At 69.5% G+C, this 18,567-nt stretch overlaps 4 protein-coding genes across 4 annotated transcripts; 3 read left to right on the top strand and 1 right to left on the bottom strand.

Annotated features, from left to right (window-relative positions):
- Positions 1-504: 504 nt before the first annotated feature.
- Positions 505-1,710, top strand: RHOBADRAFT_41616 (uncharacterized protein; the record flags this gene model as incomplete). The annotated part of the gene is made up of 1 exon (XM_018413916.1): positions 505-1,710. One exon carries the CDS (start codon positions 505-507, stop codon positions 1,708-1,710), a length of 1,206 nt encoding a protein of 401 aa, XP_018273670.1.
- A 269-nt stretch (positions 1,711-1,979) lies between these two features.
- RHOBADRAFT_41615 (uncharacterized protein) lies at positions 1,980-4,947 on the bottom strand (the record flags this gene model as incomplete). Its single annotated transcript, XM_018413915.1, has 8 exons — positions 1,980-2,136; positions 2,227-2,357; positions 2,452-2,993; positions 3,078-3,222; positions 3,356-3,450; positions 3,561-3,783; positions 3,884-4,427; positions 4,508-4,947. 8 exons carry the CDS (start codon positions 4,945-4,947, stop codon positions 1,980-1,982), a joined length of 2,277 nt encoding a protein of 758 aa, XP_018273669.1.
- A 363-nt stretch (positions 4,948-5,310) lies between these two features.
- On the top strand, positions 5,311-10,542 carry RHOBADRAFT_41614 (uncharacterized protein; the record flags this gene model as incomplete). The annotated part of the gene is made up of 13 exons (XM_018413914.1): positions 5,311-5,409; positions 5,511-5,747; positions 5,838-5,881; positions 6,000-6,063; positions 6,216-6,394; positions 6,489-7,353; positions 7,445-7,713; positions 7,878-9,497; positions 9,565-9,631; positions 9,700-9,796; positions 9,880-9,951; positions 10,013-10,194; positions 10,315-10,542. The coding sequence occupies 13 exons, from the start codon at positions 5,311-5,313 to the stop codon at positions 10,540-10,542; spliced, it is 4,023 nt and encodes a 1,340-aa protein (XP_018273668.1).
- A 186-nt stretch (positions 10,543-10,728) lies between these two features.
- On the top strand, positions 10,729-12,388 carry RHOBADRAFT_33776 (uncharacterized protein; the record flags this gene model as incomplete). Its single annotated transcript, XM_018413143.1, has 5 exons — positions 10,729-11,119; positions 11,204-11,337; positions 11,398-11,771; positions 11,852-12,046; positions 12,155-12,388. The coding sequence occupies 5 exons, from the start codon at positions 10,729-10,731 to the stop codon at positions 12,207-12,209; spliced, it is 1,149 nt and encodes a 382-aa protein (XP_018273667.1). The 3' UTR covers positions 12,210-12,388.
- Between the last annotated feature and the right edge of the window lie 6,179 nt (positions 12,389-18,567).

The raw sequence follows: 18,567 nt of genomic DNA, 5'->3' as shown, positions 1-18,567 counted from the left end.
CTGAGCGCGAGGGAGGGGAGGTCGAAACGAGCGGGGCGAGGCCGTCGGCGTGGCGAGGTGGGGCGCGCGCGAGACTGGCGCGGGCGGGCGGAAGGCTGGTCCGAGGCGAGGGTAGCTGCTGGGTCCGTGGCCCTGCTAGTCGAGGGCAAGAGCAGCGAGCGTGGACGAGGAGGAGCGCTAGCGGTCCTTCCCCGCGTCCAGCTCTGAGTACAAAGTCCGCGGCGTCCGAGCAATCGCTGCGTCCGGCCGGTGGGCTCCAATTGGCTCGCGATCGGGGCTAAGTTGGCGCACCAGCCGTTCGCCTCTCAGCGTGTGGGAACCGCGCTCTCTCAGCTTCTCACTGTACACTGCTCGACGACCAGCTCCAGCGCTCTCTGCCCGCCCAGCACCCGACCCTCGGCCTCGCCTCGTGGCCCAGGATCGCTCAACCCCCGCCCGACCTCCTTCCTCCACTCGCTCTCGCCTCCCCCTCTCTCGCAGCGCGGCGCCACCAGCTCGAGCCCAATGCCCACCGCCTACTCGGCCCTGCCCCTCGGGCCCGGCGCACACCCGCCCTCGTCCTCGTCGAGCGCGACCGCGCACGCCCGCCGCCGGAGCTCCGCCTCTCGCACGGCGCTCCTCCTCCCCGCCGTCGTCCACGCGCACCGCCGCTCCCTCGCCCTCGTCGCCCTCGTCGCCCTCCTCTTCTGCAGCACGGCCCTCCTCAGCACGAGCGACGCCGCCGAGCAGGGTGGAGGAGGGGTCGCCGCGCGCCTGAGCGACACGGCGCGGCGACCTTTCGCGGCCGCGTTCGAGCAGAGCACGCGCGCGAGGGAGGCGGCCGCGGCGGCGCTGAGGGACCGATGGGGCGGAGGAGGGAGGTCCGAGGCGGGCGAGGGCGCGGCACGAGGAGAGGGCGAGGCGGCGGGCGGCGAGGGCCGAGGAGCGAGCGAGGGAGCGCTCGCTGCCGTCGTCGAGACGGACGAGGTCGACGACGAGGCGGGCCTCGCTCGACCCAAGGGCGCGCAGGCCGCCAAGAAGCGGCCTCGGCCATTCGGCAAGGCCGGCTCCGCCACCGCTCCTCCGCTCGACGACCTCGTCGACGACGCCGACCCCGACGCCGCCGGCTCGCGCCCCTCCTCCTCGTCGTCAGGCACCTCGTCGAGTCACCTCGGGGCCGGCGCAGCGGCCGCCGACGCGCTCCTCGACGCCGACCTCCTCGCCGACCAGCCGGGCCTCGCAGCGCTCGAGGACGCGGCGGTGCGCGCCCCCATGGCCGCCATCGTGCCCGCCGCGCCGCACCGCAGCAACGACGCCGACGAGCCGGCGGCGGACAGCGAGGGGCACGCGGCGGCTGCGCCCGTCGTCGCGGCTGCTGCCGGACGAGGCGGTGCGAAAAAGCCGAGCAGCGCCGACGCCGCCGACGAAGCGGCGTCCTCCTCGTCGGACGACGACGCTCCCGCAGCAGCACCAGCCGCCGGTGCGCCCCGCCCTCAGATCGGCACCGGTGGCCGGCTCGGCTCGGGCGCCGCATCCGACCTCAAGCCGCCGACGCGGGTCGGGGCCGGCGAGAAGGCGGGCGCGCTCGTCAAGGCCGAGGCGGGGCGGCGCGTTGGGACGGGCGCGAGGCCTGGCGCAAAGGGCATGGGGACGCGCGAGCGCGAGGGCGCGCACGAGGCGGTCGGGAGGAGGGTGAGGAGGCGGAGGGGGTCGAGCGCGGCGAGGCGATAGAGAGGCAACGACGATCCACTCTCAGTACCCTCATGCTGCGAGCTCGAGAGCGCATCGACGACGACGAGACGGGGAGGGCACAGAACTCTGTTACAGCGAGAAGGAGTCTACCGAGAGAGGGAGAGGCCCGAGAGCTGGCGGGAGCCGGCCGCGAGGGGAAGGGAATGGGAGGACAAGAAGGACAACGACGAAAGGGCGAAAGGGGACGTGACGAGGGGCGTGATCATTAAGGGTGTACGGAGGAGGGAGGGCGCGAGCGAGCGAGCGAGCTAGACGGCCGCGACGGCCTCGTCGATGAGGAGGCCGAGGCGGTCTGCGCCCGAGCCCATGTGCTCCTTGTAGCTCATGAACTGCTCGAGGGCCGACTCGAGCGCCTGGCGGTTGGCGCGCCGGAGCGCCGACGTGTGCTCGCTGACGGCCATGCGCCTGCGAGGGAGGGCGCGAGGGGAGGGGAGGGGGTCAATTTCTCGACCCGACGAGCGGGCGCGCAGACACAGAGAGAGAGGTGGGACGCACTCGACGACGCGCTGCTCGTAGCGGTGGTTGGCGACGGCGAGGGCGTGCTCCATGGTCGCGCTGATGGCGGCCACCTGGGTCTGGAGGCGGTCGAGCTCGGCGGTCGAGGTCGCCGTCTCGCGGTCGATAGCCTGCGTGCGCCACAAGTACTCCAAGTATCAGTGCGTGTCCCTCGACGAGGAGAAAGAGAGACGAGACCGAGAGAGGACGAGAAGGGGGGCGCACCTGCTGCATCTGGTCCTTCTCGCGGTCGACGACATCGAGCTCCTGCTCGTGCTGCGCCTCGCGGTCGCCCAAGTCGCCCAAGACCTCGTTGATGCGCGTGAGCTCCTCCTCGACCTTGACCGCCTGGAGGCTCAGGTCGCGCACCTCGTTGCGGGTCGAGGTGCGCAGGCTCTGCAGCGCCGGCTTGACGACGGTCGACAGGCCCTCGGGCACGGGCGCCTCGCTCGCGCCGTTGACCTCTTGCGCGAACGGCACGTGCTCGAACCCTTTGACCGGGCCGTCGAGGAGCCCGAGCTGCTGCGCCTTGTCGTCGTACTCGCCGCAGAGAGCCGTCGCCTCGTCAATCTTCTTGTTGAGGTCGATCTCGAGGCTCATCGTCTTGCCGAGGACGGCGCGGTACCGCGACTGGACGTCGTGCATGGCCCGCGTCAGGTTCTGCCGGTCCGACGACAGCGACTGGATCTCGAGCGGCGTCAGTTTTTGCTCCTTGACCTGGCGGTCGAGCCGCGCGAGGAGCGCCCGCTTGTCGTCGCGGTCCTTGACTGCGCCACGTTCGAGGAGTGTCAGTGCTCGTGCCGCACCGAGAAAGACAGAGTGGGCGAGAGAGAGGAAGGGGAGGGACGCACGGGCCACCTCGATCTCCCTCTCGGCGTTGACCTTGTCGCGCCGGTCGTTGTCGAGCTTGCGCTCGTGGTCGCGCAGCCACGTGTCGGCCTTTGCGAGGTCGCGCTTCTGCGACTCGCGGAACTCGCGGAAGCCGTGGATCGGGTCCTGCGAGCGAGCGACGCGAGGGGAGGGGTGAGGGGGGTGGGTCAGTCGCGCCCTCTCTCGGGGGCGAGCTCGTCGTCGAGGTGGTCGAGGCGCAGAGAGAGAGAAAGAGAGTGAGAGAAAGGGCGAGACGTACCGGCTTGGCGGTGAGCAGCTTGTACTCTCGCTCGAGGTCGTCGTGCTCCTGGCGGACCGCCTCGACGCGCTCGCGCAGCGCCAACTGCGAGCGCTCTGCGTGCGTCGGCCCAATATGGTCGCGTCAGTTCCACTTCCCTGTACCCATCTCGCCGGCCCACGCTGACGAGAAAGGGAGAGAGAGAGGGAGAGAAAGAGGGACGCACCGATGAGCTCGCGAAGGACGTCCTCCTCGTCCGGGAACATGAAGGCGCTGTCCGGGTCGTGCGGGTCGACCGGCTGGCCCTCGCCGTACAGGAACCGGGCATACACGTTGGCGCAGTGGGCGACCCACGCGTGCTGCTTCGTGTCCTCGCCGGGCGGGCGCGACGCGAAATCGGCGGCGGGCATGTGCAGCTCGACGTCCGAGGCAAAGGCTTGCTCGCGCGCCTGTGTGGGTCGTGTGCGGGAGGGGGGTCAGGTGTTGGCCCTAGAAGAGAGAGGGAGAGAGGGAGAGAGGGAGAGGAGAAAGAGAGCGTGATGGACGGACCTCGATGACCTTGACGAACCAGTGGAGCATGGCGAGCATGTTGGGCCAGCTCTGGGCCGAGCCGACGGCCTGGAGGTGGCTCTTGGTGATCGAGTCGGCGAACGGGTACTGGACGGCGCGCAGCGTCTGCATGACCTCGTCGGCGAGCTTGGCGCCCGCGTTCTTGTCCCGGCCCTGCGCCGCCGCCGCGGCCGCCGCCGACGACGACGACGAGACGGGCGAGAGCCGGATCGCCGGGTCGTACTTGTCGACGAGGAACTTGAACATGCTCTCGAACTGGGGCCCAGTCGGCGTCAGGAGCTCCTTTTGGCTGACGGCGTGCTGGTGCAGGGCGCAGAACTGCATAATGTCGTCGGCCATGCGCTCGCGCTGTTGGCGCGGCTTCGAGTCGCGCGGGTCCTTGAGGGCGAGGGCGCGGCCGTGCGTCGTCGACGAGCCGATGTGGCCGACTGGGCCGCCGCCGGGCGTCGAGAGGCCCATCATGGCGGGCCCGCCGAGAGAGGTGCCGAGCGTGCCGCGGCGGTAGGTCGACGTGCGGCGCTCGCTGTTGTTGTGTGGGCGTTCGAGGGTTCAGTACGAGGCTCGAGCGCGCGAGGCACACGAGAGAGAGAGAGTTGGACGCACCTCGGCGGGGCATAGTCGTGCTGGACGGCCATCGAGCTCCTGAGCGCGCCCGGGTTGCGCGACACGCTCATGCTCCCTCCGAACGCTCCTCCCCCCTGCTGCTGCTGCTGCTGTTGGGCGGCGGCCGACGTGTACATGTGGCCCTGGCGGCTGGCCGTCATGGGCGCCTGTTGCTGGACGAGGGGCCCGCCGTGGCCCTGCGAGAACTGGGAGCCGCCGCCCTGCGACTGGGCCTGTGACTCTTGGGACGAGGCAAGCGGGGCAATCGAGGCGCGGGCGCGACCGGGGAGGGCGGCGGACGACGACGAGGCGGCGAGCGAGGGGCGGCCGTGTTGCTGAGGGGCGAGCGAGTGACGGAGGGTTGTGGGCGGGCGCGGGATGGAGGAAGGGACGGGGAGGCCCGAGTTGGAGTGCTGGAGGGTGCGGCGGCGGTCGCCCATGGTGGGTGGTCGGAGTGAGGGAACGAGGAAGATGAGGGGTCGTTGATTGATGAGGGAGGGGGAAGGGGTCGGTCGAGGGGGAGGGGCGAGGGCGGGTTCTCGGTGGCTGCTCGAGTGAGAGGGTGCGAGTGTTGCACTCGAAGGCTGCCCAGCTGGTGCGCTGTGAGGGCGAGTCGGGCGGCAAAGGGCGAGAGGGGAGGACAGACGCGTCTCGGTCGCGTTCCTCCGACGAGGTCCTCCTGGTCGTCGTCTCGCTCGTCGACAAGCTCACAAAGGGCACACGCTAGCCCCTGACAACCCTCCCCCTTCAGAGCATGCACCCCCGCTAGCCCCCAACTGCCACCCACCACCCTCCACCCCAAGATGGTCGCCTCGCCCGCACCACCGCCCGCACCCCCGAACGCCAACGAGCACCTCTTCAACGGCGTCTCCTTCTTCATCACCACCACCGTTCACCCCGACGTGCGCGCCGCCGTCAGTCCCCCTCGCACCTCCTCCCCGCCCGGCTCCCTCTCTCCCCCCGACTGACCCGCACCCCTACCCGCACCCCTACCCGCCAACAGCTCACCGACCTCCTCATCACCTGGGGCGGCTCCCCCTGTCCGGCTCCGCCCACCCCGTCCACCTCAACCCCCTCCTCCTCGACGGCGACCCGCCCACCTCGCTTCGACCCGGCCCGCGTCACCCACATCGTCACCGACACGCTCGACTTTCCCGAGCTTGCCCTCGTCCAAGCGCGCAACGAGCCGGGTGCACACGGCGGCGCGAGCGCGGCAGACGCGGCGGTCGAGGTCGTGACGGTGCGTCCCTCTCTCTCTCTCTTGCAGAGACGACGCGGCGACGACGAGGGTGATCCCGACGACTGACCAGGTCGCATCGATGGACGACAGCCGGCGTGGGTCACGCGCTCGTTCGACCTGCAGGTCCTCCAACCGTGCGTGCTCTCTCGCGCTCCCCTCGTCTCAGGCGTCAGGGCTCTCTGTCGGATGCCCTGCCGCCTTGGACTCGTTGCGGTAGCGACGAGAGACTGACGCTCGACCCGCTCCGCACAGACCACGGTTCTACTCGGCCGACCGCGCCTTGTTCTTCTCGGGCACGATCGTGTGCACGTCCGAGGTAAGGCGCGAGCCTCGCTCCCCCACTCTCTCTCTCTCTCTTTCGCCGTTCCCCTCACAGTCGACTGACCCGTCTCTCTCCTCCTCCTCCTACTCCTCCTCCTCCTTCCTCTCACCGCCTCGTCCTCCCCCTCCCCCTCCCACGCGGCGCAGCTCCCCGAGCCCGACACGCTCGCCATCCACGCGGCCGTCGTCGCGCTCGGCGGCCAGACGCGTCGCGAGCTCACGCGCGAGGTGACGCACCTCGTGTGCGCAGCCGCGCACGGCCACAAGTACGAGATGGCGCTCAAGTTTGGCACAGAGCTCGGGATCGTCGTCGTGCTGCCGCATTGGTGCGTTCCGCTGCCGAGCGCCGGCTTTTCTCTCCCTGTGCTCTGTCTTGAGCAGGGCACCGAGACTGATACATGGTTCGAAACGCTGTCGCAGGTTCGAAGAGTCGCTCAAGCTGTCGACGCTCGTCCCGATCGACATCTACCGCTTCCCCTCACCCCCCTTCTCGACCTCGCTCCGCCCCGTACCCTCCACCTCGACCTCCACCACCACCACCGCCGTCTCCTCCTCCTCGCGCCCGACCGCCACCGCCCCAGCCCCCATCGTCCCCTTCGCGACCCGCCTGCACGACTACTGGCGCACGCGCCTCGCCGCCCACTCGACCACGCCGCACCCGCGCGAGCACGAGGCGGGCCTCCCGCCCCCGGCGACCGAGCCCAACACGGCAACGGCCGTCATCCTCGGCCCTCGGCGGCGCGGCGGCGCGTTTGCCGCCGGCGCGGCGAGGGCGGGCGACGATGACGACGCGGCGTACCTCGCTTCGGCGGGCGCCGGCGGCGGTCCAGGGGCGGGGGCGGCGACGCTGCCCGACCGCCCTGCCGCAGCGGGAGCGAGCGCGCGACGCCCGTTCGCCGGCAAGCGCGTGTACCTCGCGAGCGACCTCGGGCTCGGGCAGGGGCTCGAGCGCGCGCTCAGGGCGCGGGTCCAAGACGCGGGCGGCGAGTGCTGGAGCTTTGCGAGTGCGGGGCGGGGGAGCGGGAGCGGGAGTGGGAGTGGGTCGGCTGTGGGGCTGGGGCTGGGTGCGAGCGAGGGGGAGGAGGAGGGGCGCGAGGAGGAGGAGGAGGACGAGGGCGAGGGGCTCGGGGAGCGGGAGGGGGCCGGAGCGGGTGCGACGAGGGGCAGGAGGGGGAGCACGGCCGAGAGGGAGGACGCGTGGGCCAAGCGGCGCAAGGCCGAGAAGCGCCTCAGGGCGAGCGACATTGTCGTCCTGCGCACGAGGGAGGGCTGGGAGTACTGGACGGTGCGTCGCGCCTTCTCTTCCTCTCTCTCGGCTCGCCGTGCTCGACTCGTCGAGCGCCGTGACTGAGTTAGGCCGATTTGCTCGTCCACAGGCCTACGACGCCAACCTCACGATCGGCAACCTCGCCTACCTCTTCCACTGCCTCGCCACCTCGTCGCTCCCCTCGCCCCTCTCGCGCCTCCTCCACTACCCGGTCCCGTCCCTCACGGGCCTCCCCGCGTGGCGCGGTCTCGACGTCGTCATGACGGTGAGCAACTATGCTGGCCCCGCGAGGGACTATGTGCGCGCCATGATCGAGGCCCTCGGGGCGAGGTTCGAGGGGACGATGAGCAAGGGGACGAGCTATGTCGTTTCGGCGTCGTGCGTCCTCCGTTTCTCTCTCTCTCCCTCTCTTTCCCTCTCTCTCTCCCTCTCTCCCTCTCCCTCCCTCTCTCTCTTCCTCTTCCTCTCTCTCTTCGTCGTGCAGCCGTCGCCGGACTCGCAGCGCCTCGAACTGACCCGGACCCCTGCCCTCACGCCCACAGCGAGTTCGGCTCCAAGGTCCAGCACGCCCGCACGTGGGAGCTCCCCCTCGTGACGCACCTCTGGCTCGAGGCCCTCCTCCTCGAGTGGCGCCTCGCGCCGCCCACCGCCCACCCGTCCTACACCCTCTCGGGCTCGACCACGTCGGGCACCGGCGGCGCGGGCGCGACCCACTTTACGACCCTCCTCGGCGACACGGCGTGGACGCGCGAGGGCATCGAGCGCTGGGCCGCACTCGACGAGCAGCGCGAGGCGAGGGCCCTCGCGACGAGGGACGTTGGCGAGCTGCAGCGCGAGGAGGAGGAGCTGCTGCGGGGCGCGCTCGAGCTCGACGGCGAGGGCGAGGGCGAGCGAGACCGCGAGGCGCACGTCGGCGAGGTCGGCATGGACGAGTCGGAGCCGACGAGGGGCGCAGTCGCCGCGACGCGCACGGCCTCGCCTGCGCCGGCGCCGGCGCCCAAGGTCACCAAGGCGCGCCGCACGAGGTCGCCCTCGCCCGTCGCCGAGCCCGCCGTCGCTACGGCGAACGCTTCCGCACCTGCCGCCGACGCCGCCGCCGCCGCCGTCGTCAAGCAGCCGCCGCCTTCCTCGTCGCCATCGCCCGTCCCGTCGCCCGCACCTGCGCCCGCACCTGCGACCGCGCCCGCGCCCGCCTCGAAGGGCAAGGAGCGCGAGCCGCTCCAGCCGCAGCCGCAGCCGCAGCCTCGGCGGTCCGCGATGCGCGAGCCCGAGGAGGAGGACGAGCCCGAGCCCGAGCCCGAGCCCGAGGCGATGGACGTCGACGAGGCGGACGAGGAGGAGGAGGACAAGACGCCGCTCGCGACGCCGCCCAAGCGCGCCAAGAAGGAGGAGAAGAAGGGCAAGGGCAAGGGCAAGGAGGAGCGCCAGGCCAAGGCCAATTCGAGCAAGAAGGTCGTCCGCGAGGCGTCCTCCCCCCTGTCCGACCCTCCTCGCTCCGCCTCCCCCGCTCGCCGCTCCTCCCCTTCCTCCTCCTCGTCCGACGAGTCGCCCCCGCCGTCGGCCAAGGCCATGGGCAAGACGTTCGCCCTCATCAGCGACGCCAACCTCGTCGTCGGCGGCTCGAAGCGCGGCGCGGCGGCCAAAGCGCGCGCGGCACTCGTCGCCCAGATGGGCGACCGCAACGCGTACGAGCAGGAGCTCAAGAGCAGTGGGCGCAAGGGAGGTGCGGGCGGTGCGGGTGCGGCGGGCGCGAGGCGCAGTCGGAGCCCGAGGAAGGCGAGCGTGCGCGTCAAGGACGAGGAGAGCGAGGACGAGGAGGACGGACGGGCGGCGGGTGCGAGGGGCGCCGGCGACGAGGAGGACGAGCCTGAGGGCGTCGTCAAGCGGCGCAAGAAGGAGGCGAGCGCGGCCGTCGGCGACAAGGCGGCGCCGTCGCGCAAGAAGGGCAAGCGCTCGGCCAAGGCGGCGCGTGACGACGACGACGACGAGGAGGAGGAGCCCGAGGACGACGACGGCGACGAGCCCAAGAAGAAGAAGGCCAAGGTCGGCGCCGGTCCGGCGCACAAGGGCCTCAAGGCGGTCCAAGCGTCGGCGACGACGACGCAAGACCCGGGCGCCGTGTCAAGCTTCGACAAGCCGCCTAACGCCAAGGCTCCTGCTCCGTGCGTCCTCTCTCTTTCCGTCTCGGTCTCTCGCGCACGGTCGCTCACCTCGCGTCGACGCCTGCAGCGTCGCCAAGAAGATCCGCATCATCTCGACCGGCCTCCAGCTCGACAAGACGTCCCCCGACATCAAGGTGCGCCTCGTCTCGCTCTCTCTCTCCCCTCGTGGACGTTCACTGACGTCCTATGCGAGCGCTCGCAGGCCCTCAAGTCGCTCGGCGCGACCTGGACCGACCGCCCGTCCGAGGCGACCCACCTCGTCGTCAAGGGCATCTCGCGCACCGAGAAGTTCCTCTGCTGTGCGTCTCGCGCTCTCCTCTTCCTCCTCCTCGTTGTCTTGCTCGGCCGGCCTGTGCGCTGACTCTGTCTCGCCCTCGAGCAGGCCTACCGTTCGCGCCCAAGATCGTGGACAAGCGGTGGATCGACGCCTGCGTGTCGGCCAAGAAGCTCGTCGGTGCGTCTCGAGTTCTCTCTTCCACACTGTCCACTTGACACTGACCCTCGACGTTGAGCAGACGAGGCGCCGTACCTCCTCAAGGACAAGAAGAAGGAGGCCGAGATTGGCGACACGCTCGAGGCCATCCTCGCGCGTGCGCGCAAGGGCAAGCTGTTCGGCGGGCGGTCCGTGTACGTCACGCGGCAGGTCCAGCCGGACTGTGCGACGATGCAGAGGATCCTGCAGGCGGCGGGCGCAGTCGTGCGTCTCCCTCTTCTCTCCCTCTCCTTTCCTCCCCTGCCGGCCTCGCCTCGTGCCCTTTCGTCACGCCACTCCTCTCAAGAAGCCCTCACTGAAGTCGCTCCTCTCCCTCGACCGCAGGTGCACGTCAAGGACCTGTCGCGCACGCTCAAGAAGATTGCCGACGAGCCCGACGCGCTCGTCATCTCGACGCCAGCCGACCGTCGCGAGTGGGACAAGCTCGTGCAGCCGCCGTACAGCCGCCCGGTGTACAGCGTCGAGGCCGTCTTTGCGAGCGTCATGCACATGGACCTCGAGCGCGGCTTCACGTCGGACAACCGCGTCGACCCGCAGCTGCACGACGACTGAGGACGAGGATTCTGGGACGGGCCGTACTCTTGCATTGCATCTTGTCGTAATCTTGACCCGCGAAGCTCTTGCAGAGCGAGAGAGACAGCTGGAGGAAAGCGACACGGCCAAGTTGACTCTCTCTCGGGCGGGAGGAGGAAGAGATGAGAGGGCGGCCGTTCGCCCTTATCGCTCCGCCCGCCCAGCATGCTCAGCTCGTCCTTGGCCCGCACGCGGTGCTCGTGCATCGCGCGGGTGTCGTACCGCGCCCTGTCGACCGGCTCTGCGCCCGTGCCGACGCTCCACCCGACCCAGTCCAACCTCGCCCCGCCGCACCTCCTCACCCTCGCCGACCTGTCCGTGCCCCAGATCCAGACCCTCATCACCAACGCCGTCGCGTTCAAGAAGCACTACAAGAGCCGCGCCATCCCGCAGGCGGGACGCATCGCCGGCGCGCAGTTCCAGGAGGAGGGCGCAGGGGCGGGCGAGGCAGAGCTCGTCAAGAGCAAGAGCCTCGACGAGAAGACGATCGCGTTCATGTTCTCCAAGCGCTCGACTCGCACGCGTGTGTCGGGCGAGACGGCCGTCAAGCTCCTCGGTGCGCCCTCGCTCGCTCTCCCCACCACGGCCCGAGGACGAGAAGAGGAGCGGCGAGCTGACCTCTCACTCTGCCCCCTCACAGGCGGCGCACCCATGTTCCTCGGCTCGGCCGACATCCAGCTGGGCGTCAACGAGAGCCTGTACGACACGTCGCGCGTCGTGAGCTCCATGGTCGACGGCATCCTCGCCCGCGTCGGCCACCACTCCGAGGTCGAGGTGCGTCCCTGCGCCCCCTTTACCGTCAAGGCGGGTTACTGACCCCACCTTCCTCCGCAGACGCTCGCCAAGCACTCGACCGTGCCCGTCATCAACGCCCTGTCGCACCTGTACCACCCGCTGCAAATCCTCGCCGACCTGCAGACGCTCGTCGAGCTGCGCACGCCGTTCACGACCGACCTATCGTCGCTCGAGGGCCTCACGATCGCCTGGGTCGGCGACTCGAACAACATCCTCAACGAGATGATGGTCACGTACCCTCGCCTCGGCGTCAACCTCCAGATCGCGACGCCCGAGGGGTACCCGCTCATGCAGGAGGCGCTCGACCGCGCCAACGACGGCATCGCCAAGGAGGGCGGCAAGGGCAAGATCATCCACACGCACAGCCCTGAAGAGGCCGTCAAGGGCGCGAGCGTCATCACGACCGACACGTGGTGCGTCCCGCCTCGCCCCTCCTCCCCCTCGAGCCGCTCCCGTTCCTTCCGCCCTGACCCCTCGCTCGTCCCTCCCGCAGGATCTCGATGGGCCAGGAGGAGGAGTCGGCCAAGCGCCTCAAGGACTTTGCCGGGTACCAGATCACGGACGAGCTCCTCAAGGGCGCGGCCAAGGACGCCGTCTTCATGCACTGCCTCCCGCGCCACAAGGAGGAGGTCGACGACGCCGTCTTCTACGGCGACAAGTCGGTCGTGTTCCAGGAGGCCGAGAACCGGTGCGTCGAGCGTGTCCTCCTCGTCTTCCTCGCCTCGCTCAAGTCGAGCTCTGCCCGACCGTGCGGGGCTACTTGAAGGAGGCTGACTCGCCCTCTTTGCGTCAACAGCAAGTGGACCGCGCTGGCCGCCTTCGACGCCTTCTTCGGCAAGTGGAAGCTGTGAAGGGTCGGCGGCGGGTCGAGCGGGTGAGGAGAGGGAGGTGCGTCGGCGGGCGCACGAGCATCTTGCAAGTCGATGTGTGAGCAACGAGAGTGCCGCATGCCATCGACGTCGCTTGGCAGGAGAGGCAGACAAAATGCGAGACGGGTTTCCGCTCGAGCCCTCTCGAGCTCAAGCGCGACGTGGACGCGCTCGACGAGGACCCGGCTCTCTCCCTCGCCCTCTTGCCTCTCGTCACTCTCGGGCTCGACGCTCGCCTCGTCGTGCATAGCAACCGCATCGCTGCCGCGCGGCCCATCCAGCCTGTCGCCCCTCTCGCCCACCTCTCCTTTCGCCTTCCCTCATCGCCGTCCTCGACCCAGCCGACCCCGCACCTCGTCACGGGCCGCCATTCAGCCGCACGTTGCCTCGTCTACCTCGCCAGCACTTGCAGCACCGCCTGGCGTCGCACGCCGCGCAAGATCGGGCACCGTCGCCGCTCGACCACCGACGTCGTCCTGCGCTCCTCCCTTTGCGCCCTTCCTCCCCGCGTTCGTTCCGCCGCCCGCCCAGCCGTCGTCGAGCGGCACGAGAACGGCGGGCAGTGTCGAGGGGGTGCGGGACCAGGACAGGGGCGAGGCGGAGCGCGACGGCGAGCAGGACGGCGAGAGCGAGGAGGAGCGCGACCACGGCGAGGTGCACCCGGCCTCGCCGACCATCCAGCGCCTCGGTGCGGCGACCCTGAGCCCGGAGCGCATCGTGTCGAGGCCGCGGGACCGGACGAGCGAGACGAGGTGGTCGGTCGAGGGCGGTGGGCTCAAGCGCACGAGGAAGAAGTGGCTCGTTCTCGTTGTGCGTCCCTCCTTCCTCTTTCCCCCTGCTCGGCACTCTACTGACTGCAGCCTCACCATCCCCTTGACAGGTTCCGCCGACTAGCCTGCCGCACGATCCGCCGCCTCCGGCTGTGCCCGGGTGGGCGAACGGGTACGGCGCGCCCGGACGCTTCGAGGGCGGCATCCTCGTCGCGCTCCAGTCGACGGTGCGTCTCCACTCGTCCTCGTTATCTACTGGTCTGTCAGGCCGGGCGCTGACTTTCCACTTCGCGGTCCTGCCCGTGTGCTTCGCAGCTCGCGTCCCAGGTCTCGCTCATCGCGCGCGAGTACGGCCTGCCCTCGGTCGCCGGTATGTCCCTGTACCTCGCCCTGCCGTCCGACTCGTCGACCTCGACGACATCCGCAATACAGCACGGCATGAGCAGCTGGTCGCCGCACCTGTCGGGTCCTCAAGCCGTCGATGGCGGCCTCAAGCCGCGCCTGACCGACGAGTTCTGGCCAGCGCTGTGGGCCGACTACTTCCACGACGAGGGCGTCGCGCACGGTATGGCCGGCGCAGGTGGACTGCGTGAGTTGGCCCTCTCTTCGCCGGCGCTTTGACCTCGCGTCCCGACTGACCCCTCCTTCCTGCCTGCGACACAGCGATCGTCGGCCGCATCGAGTTCGACTTTGATCCTCGGCGCGCTCGGTGGCTCGACGACTGGCGCGCCGGCGGGCTTCCGACGAGGGCCGAGTCGCTCGACGTCGTGCCTCCCCTGTCGCCCGCCCTCAGCCTCCGACTCGAGCGTCCTCTGCACCGCACCTCGTCGTCCTACGTCCGCCCCGTCACTCCCTCCTTCTCCGACATCTACGTCAGCGAGTCGCACACGACCGACGACGACGGCGACCCGTCCTCCTCGCCGCGCGACGGCCTGAGCGCGCCGACGACGCCGAGGACGTCGACGCCGCGCACGAGCTTCGAGTCGCACCGCCCGCTCTCGCTCGTCAGCCAGGCGAGCGGGAGGTACCAGTCGCAGGCGCGCTCGTCGAGCGTCACGTCGGCCCTGTCATCGAGCGGCGACGTCAAGGCGGGCCTCGGCGCCGAGATCGAGGCGACGACGCCGCGCGCCGCCGTCCTGCCGGCGCACCTCGTCAAGTCGACCGTCAACGACAGCGGCTTTGACGAGGGTACGCCGTCGCGAGGCGTCGAGCGCCAGCCTGCCGCCACCTCGCCGCCCGAGCCGTCGCCCATCACCCTCACCGCCTCGGGATCGACGTTCGCCTTCCCTCGGCCGCTCCCGCGCTCCCTGTCCAACGTCTCGACCGCGTCCTCGTCGCGCGACAGCGACGCCCTCTTCACCTCGGCGATCCCGCCCGACTCGGACTGGACGACGCAGCTCGACCGCCTGCGCGAGATCAGCGAGACGTCGCTCGTCGTCGGCGTCGACCACCCGTCGCACTTTGGCAGCGTCACCACGTCGGCCAACGACACGCTCGGCGAGTTCCTCCTCAGCATCGTCGGCGAAGCGGCGGGCGAGGCGCCGGGCGAGACGGCGACGCGAGCGCGAGCGCGGTACGAGGAGGACTACGCGAGCGGGATCTACCCGATGCGGGGCCTGTACGGTCTCACGCAGTCGTCGATGGCTCTGCCTGTCGGCCCTCCCTCGAAGACGATCCGTCCACGTGCCGCCGAGCGGTCGACCTCGTCGCACGACGTCGGTGCGCTCTCGACCACCTCGGGCCGCAACGACCTCGCCTACCCGTCCCTCGTCCTGTACCCGCCCGTCTACCCGACGTTCGTCCTGTACCCTCCGCCGGCGGCATCATCGACGTCGTCGTCGACGATCCGCGAGCCGTCGGCCCGCACGGTCCCGCAGCCGGTCGCGCTCGTCCTCGACGACCCGTCGACGTGGACGAACGAGCCCGCGACGCCGAGCGGCTACGTCGACGACGACCCGTTCGCCTCGTCGTCCTTCTCGCCTGAGTCGCCGTCCTCTCCCGCCAACGGCGGCAGCAGCGACGGCCTCGACGACTTCCTCGAGTCGTACACGCACCAAGGGCGCCCGCTGTCGAGCATCACCGAGGTGACCGAGAACGTGACGAGCGGCAGCACGTCGAGGACGTGGAGCGGCATTCTTACGCCGGCGGTCGAGACGCCGGGCGCGCAGGGCGGCAGCTTCGGCGAGCTCGAGCTGGAGGAGGGCGAGGATGCGCAGTGGGCCACCGAGGTGCGCCTCAGCTTTCTCTTTCTCTCGCCTATCGGGGCCGCACTGATCACTCGCCGCAGCCGATCGCCCTCCCACAGATCCTCCTCGACGCGGCGGCTGGCCCGCCGCGCTTCACCTACTCGTCGCCGACGGCCTCGATCGAGCCGAGCGCGCTCGAGCCTGTCGACCTCGCCCACTCGCCGCTGCCCTCGCCGACCATCCGCCCCGCCAGTGCCCTCTCGACGTCGCTCCCGACCATCCTGCCCGTCCCTGTCGAGCAGCCCGATGACGACTCGGGCGACGAGCTCGACGCGACCGCGCACGACGACAACGACTACACGCTCGACGTCACCTCGACCCTGTCGTCGACGCTCGACTACTCGGGCTCGTTCGACTCGCCGTACCTCGTCTCGCCCGGGCTGCAGGCCGCCCTCGGCCTCGACGACTCGCCTCAGCTCGGCCCGGTCCTGTTCGGCGACGAGGGCGAGTACGAGCTGCACGCGGCGGCGGCGGGCGACAGCGAGGACGACAGCCAGAGCGAGGACGGGAGCCAGTACAGCGGCAGGCGGCAGAGTATGAGGGCCGAGGACGACGAGCGCGACCCAGGCGACCAATGTTTGACGCTCGACCGCTTTGTACGTCCTCATCCCCCTTTCTCTCTCGAGCGCTCGGACCTCTTTGATTCTCCTCGCCTCCCACAGACCCTGTCGCACTTCGAGCCCGTCCTGCCCGTCCTCTTCTCGTTCCCGCCGCTCGCGAGTGCGAGGGAGTTGCTCGACGCGGTCGCCCAATTCATCGTCGAGGGTCCGTCGCCTCTTTCCCTCCGAGCCCGACTCGAGCCGCACAGCCATTTACTCATTCCTCTCGCAGCGCAAGTCCAGTCGGTCGACCGACGAGGCGCGTTCCGCATCGCGCTCGGCGGAGGAGCGCTGCCCGAGCTCCTCTCGCAGGCCCTCGGCCTCGACGAGCGCGTCGAGTGGGACAAGTGGTGCGATCCGAGCCTCTCTCTCGCTCTCGGCAGCAGATACTGACTCTCTTCGCCGCCAGGGAAATCTTCTTCGCCAGCGACGGCGCATCCTCGTCCGCCGGTATCGACGTCACGAAGCGGTTCGTCGACGAGCTCTTCTCGCGCGTCCCGGTCTGCTCGGGCAAGGTCCACGTGTTCAACAACGGCGTTGACGACGTCGTGCAAGACTACGAGGACCAGCTCGCGAGGGTGTTCGAGCCGGCTGAGGGCGAGGTACCGCGGTTTGACCTGATCTTGCTCGGCGCCGCAGACTCGGGTGCGTGCTCTCTCTCTCTCTTTCTCTCTCTCGCTCCTCGAGTACCTCACTCACGCATCTTTCGTCGACGGCCGCCTCACACTCGGCGATGCACTGGGTCACCTCGCTCGACTCTCCCGACGCCTCGACTCGCCAGTCGACCGCCCTCGCTCCCTCGATCCTCTCCGCCACTCGCCGCCTCGCCTACCTCCTCCCCGATACCTCATCTCGCGATGCGCTCGTGTCCCTCCTCGCGTCCGACGCGCCGGACAGCGTACAGCTCTCGAGCCGGCAGCCGGTCGTGCTCTTCGCGGACGACGACGCGGCGAGTGGGGTCGAGTGGGAGCGGGCGCGATTCTGGGATGCAGAGGAGGACGAGTAGCCTCTCTTGAGCTGGAATGCACGTGTGCGGCCGTCTTCTTGCGCGAGGAGAGGTGGCGGCGAGCGAGAGGCGCGAGAGAGGCCGGCGAGAAGGTGAGGAGGGGTCCGTGCGCGTGCACGCTTGAGCCTCTCGCGTGCTGCTCAGGCCGGCCGGCGCCGCTCTGATCGCGCCGGCACACGCTGCCGAGACACGCGGTCGAGCTTTCTGGCGGACGTTCCGACGAGCAGGCCGCTCGCCGTCGTCGCTCGTCCTGCCTCTTCCTCCCTCGCTTCACTTCTCGTCGACCGGCCTTGTCCATCTTCATCGTCGGTACGTCCTACTCTCACCTCTCGCTCTCTCTCTGCGTCTGTCGTACTGACTCACCCCGTCCTCGCAGAGTCCTCGGTTTTCGCTCGCCGTCGCTCGTCTCCTCGTCCTCCCGACACCAGCAGACCTTGTTCATCCTCATCTCGGTACGTCCTGCTCTGCCCTCTGCCTCGATCTGCAGGCTCGATACTGACCTCGCTCGCCTTCACAGTGTCGTCCGTTCTCGCCAGTCGTCGCTCGTCGCCCTTCCTCATCCGCCTCACATCTCGTCGTCTCGTCGTCCTCATCTGGTACATCGGTACGTCCTGCTCGCTCCTCTCTGTCTCTGCGCATCCCTGATACTGACTTCGCTCGCACCCTCAGCGTCCTCATCATGTCGGACCGCCTCATCGACGACGTCCTCGTCATGATCCTCGACGAGCTCGCTACGCCGGCGCACGGGTACTGCGAGTACCACGCCAGGCAGGAGACGCTCCACAATGTCTGCCTCTCGTCGCGCAGGCTGCGTCGCCTGGCCCAGCCGAGGCTGTGGCGCCAAGTCGCCATCTGGACGCCTGAGCAGTTTGATCATCTCGTCGCGGCCGCGCCGTGCACCCTCGGGCGATACACGAAATTCTTCGCGGTCGTGCCCTCGACGATGCTCTCGGGCGACCAGGCCGTCGCCAATCTATCCTCGGTCCTGCCCGAGGTCGTCGAGATCCGCATCCACTCCTGGCCGCTCCTGGACTTTATGCTCCTCAGCCATTTCTGCGGTGCGTGTTAGCTCGCCTCTCACGATCCTCAGTCCCGAGAACTAACGACTGTGCCGTTCTGCAGAGCTGCGCCGGCTTCACGTCAACGAGGCCGCGCTGCTCGAGGGTACGTGCGCCACCTTCCCGGCCCTCGAGGAGCTCTGCCTACGCCGGGTCTCCACAAGTTCGGCATGGGTCCAGCAGCAGCTGCAAGCCGTACATCTTCCTCACCTGCGCGAGGTCCACCTTGTCGACCTGGTCGGCGGCCCTCTCTCTCGGACCATCAGGCTCGACAAAGTGGTGTCGCCCGACTTCCTCGGTCAGCTCGACATCCTGCAGAGCAACGACTTGTCGATTCCTGTCGACTACGAGCTGGCGCAAGACGCACGCTCCCCCCTCGTCGTTTTACTTCGAATCCGGCCGGCCTCAATCTCTTCCCTTCCACACCGTCTCCGACCCCCTTCCCCTTCCACTTTTACGCATCCGCCAATGACACCCTCTCCCACCTCGCCAAGTCCCTCCAACTCACCCCTCCCTTACCCTCCTCGACCACGCCTCGTCTTCTCATCCTCCCGCCAAACCTGCGTCGCGTCGTCGACACGACGCCGGTCGTCGCGCAGAGCATGCGCATCGTCGAGGAGCTCTGCGTCGAGAAGGGCGTGCGTATTCTGTGGGACGGGGA

Source organism: Rhodotorula graminis (genome assembly GCF_001329695.1).
Source record: "Rhodotorula graminis WP1 unplaced genomic scaffold RHOBAscaffold_2, whole genome shotgun sequence".
In the NCBI taxonomy this organism is placed as follows: Eukaryota; Fungi; Basidiomycota; class Microbotryomycetes; order Sporidiobolales; family Sporidiobolaceae; genus Rhodotorula; species Rhodotorula graminis.
Note: the sequence above shows the minus strand (reverse complement) of the source record. Positions and strands in the feature narration are given on the sequence as shown.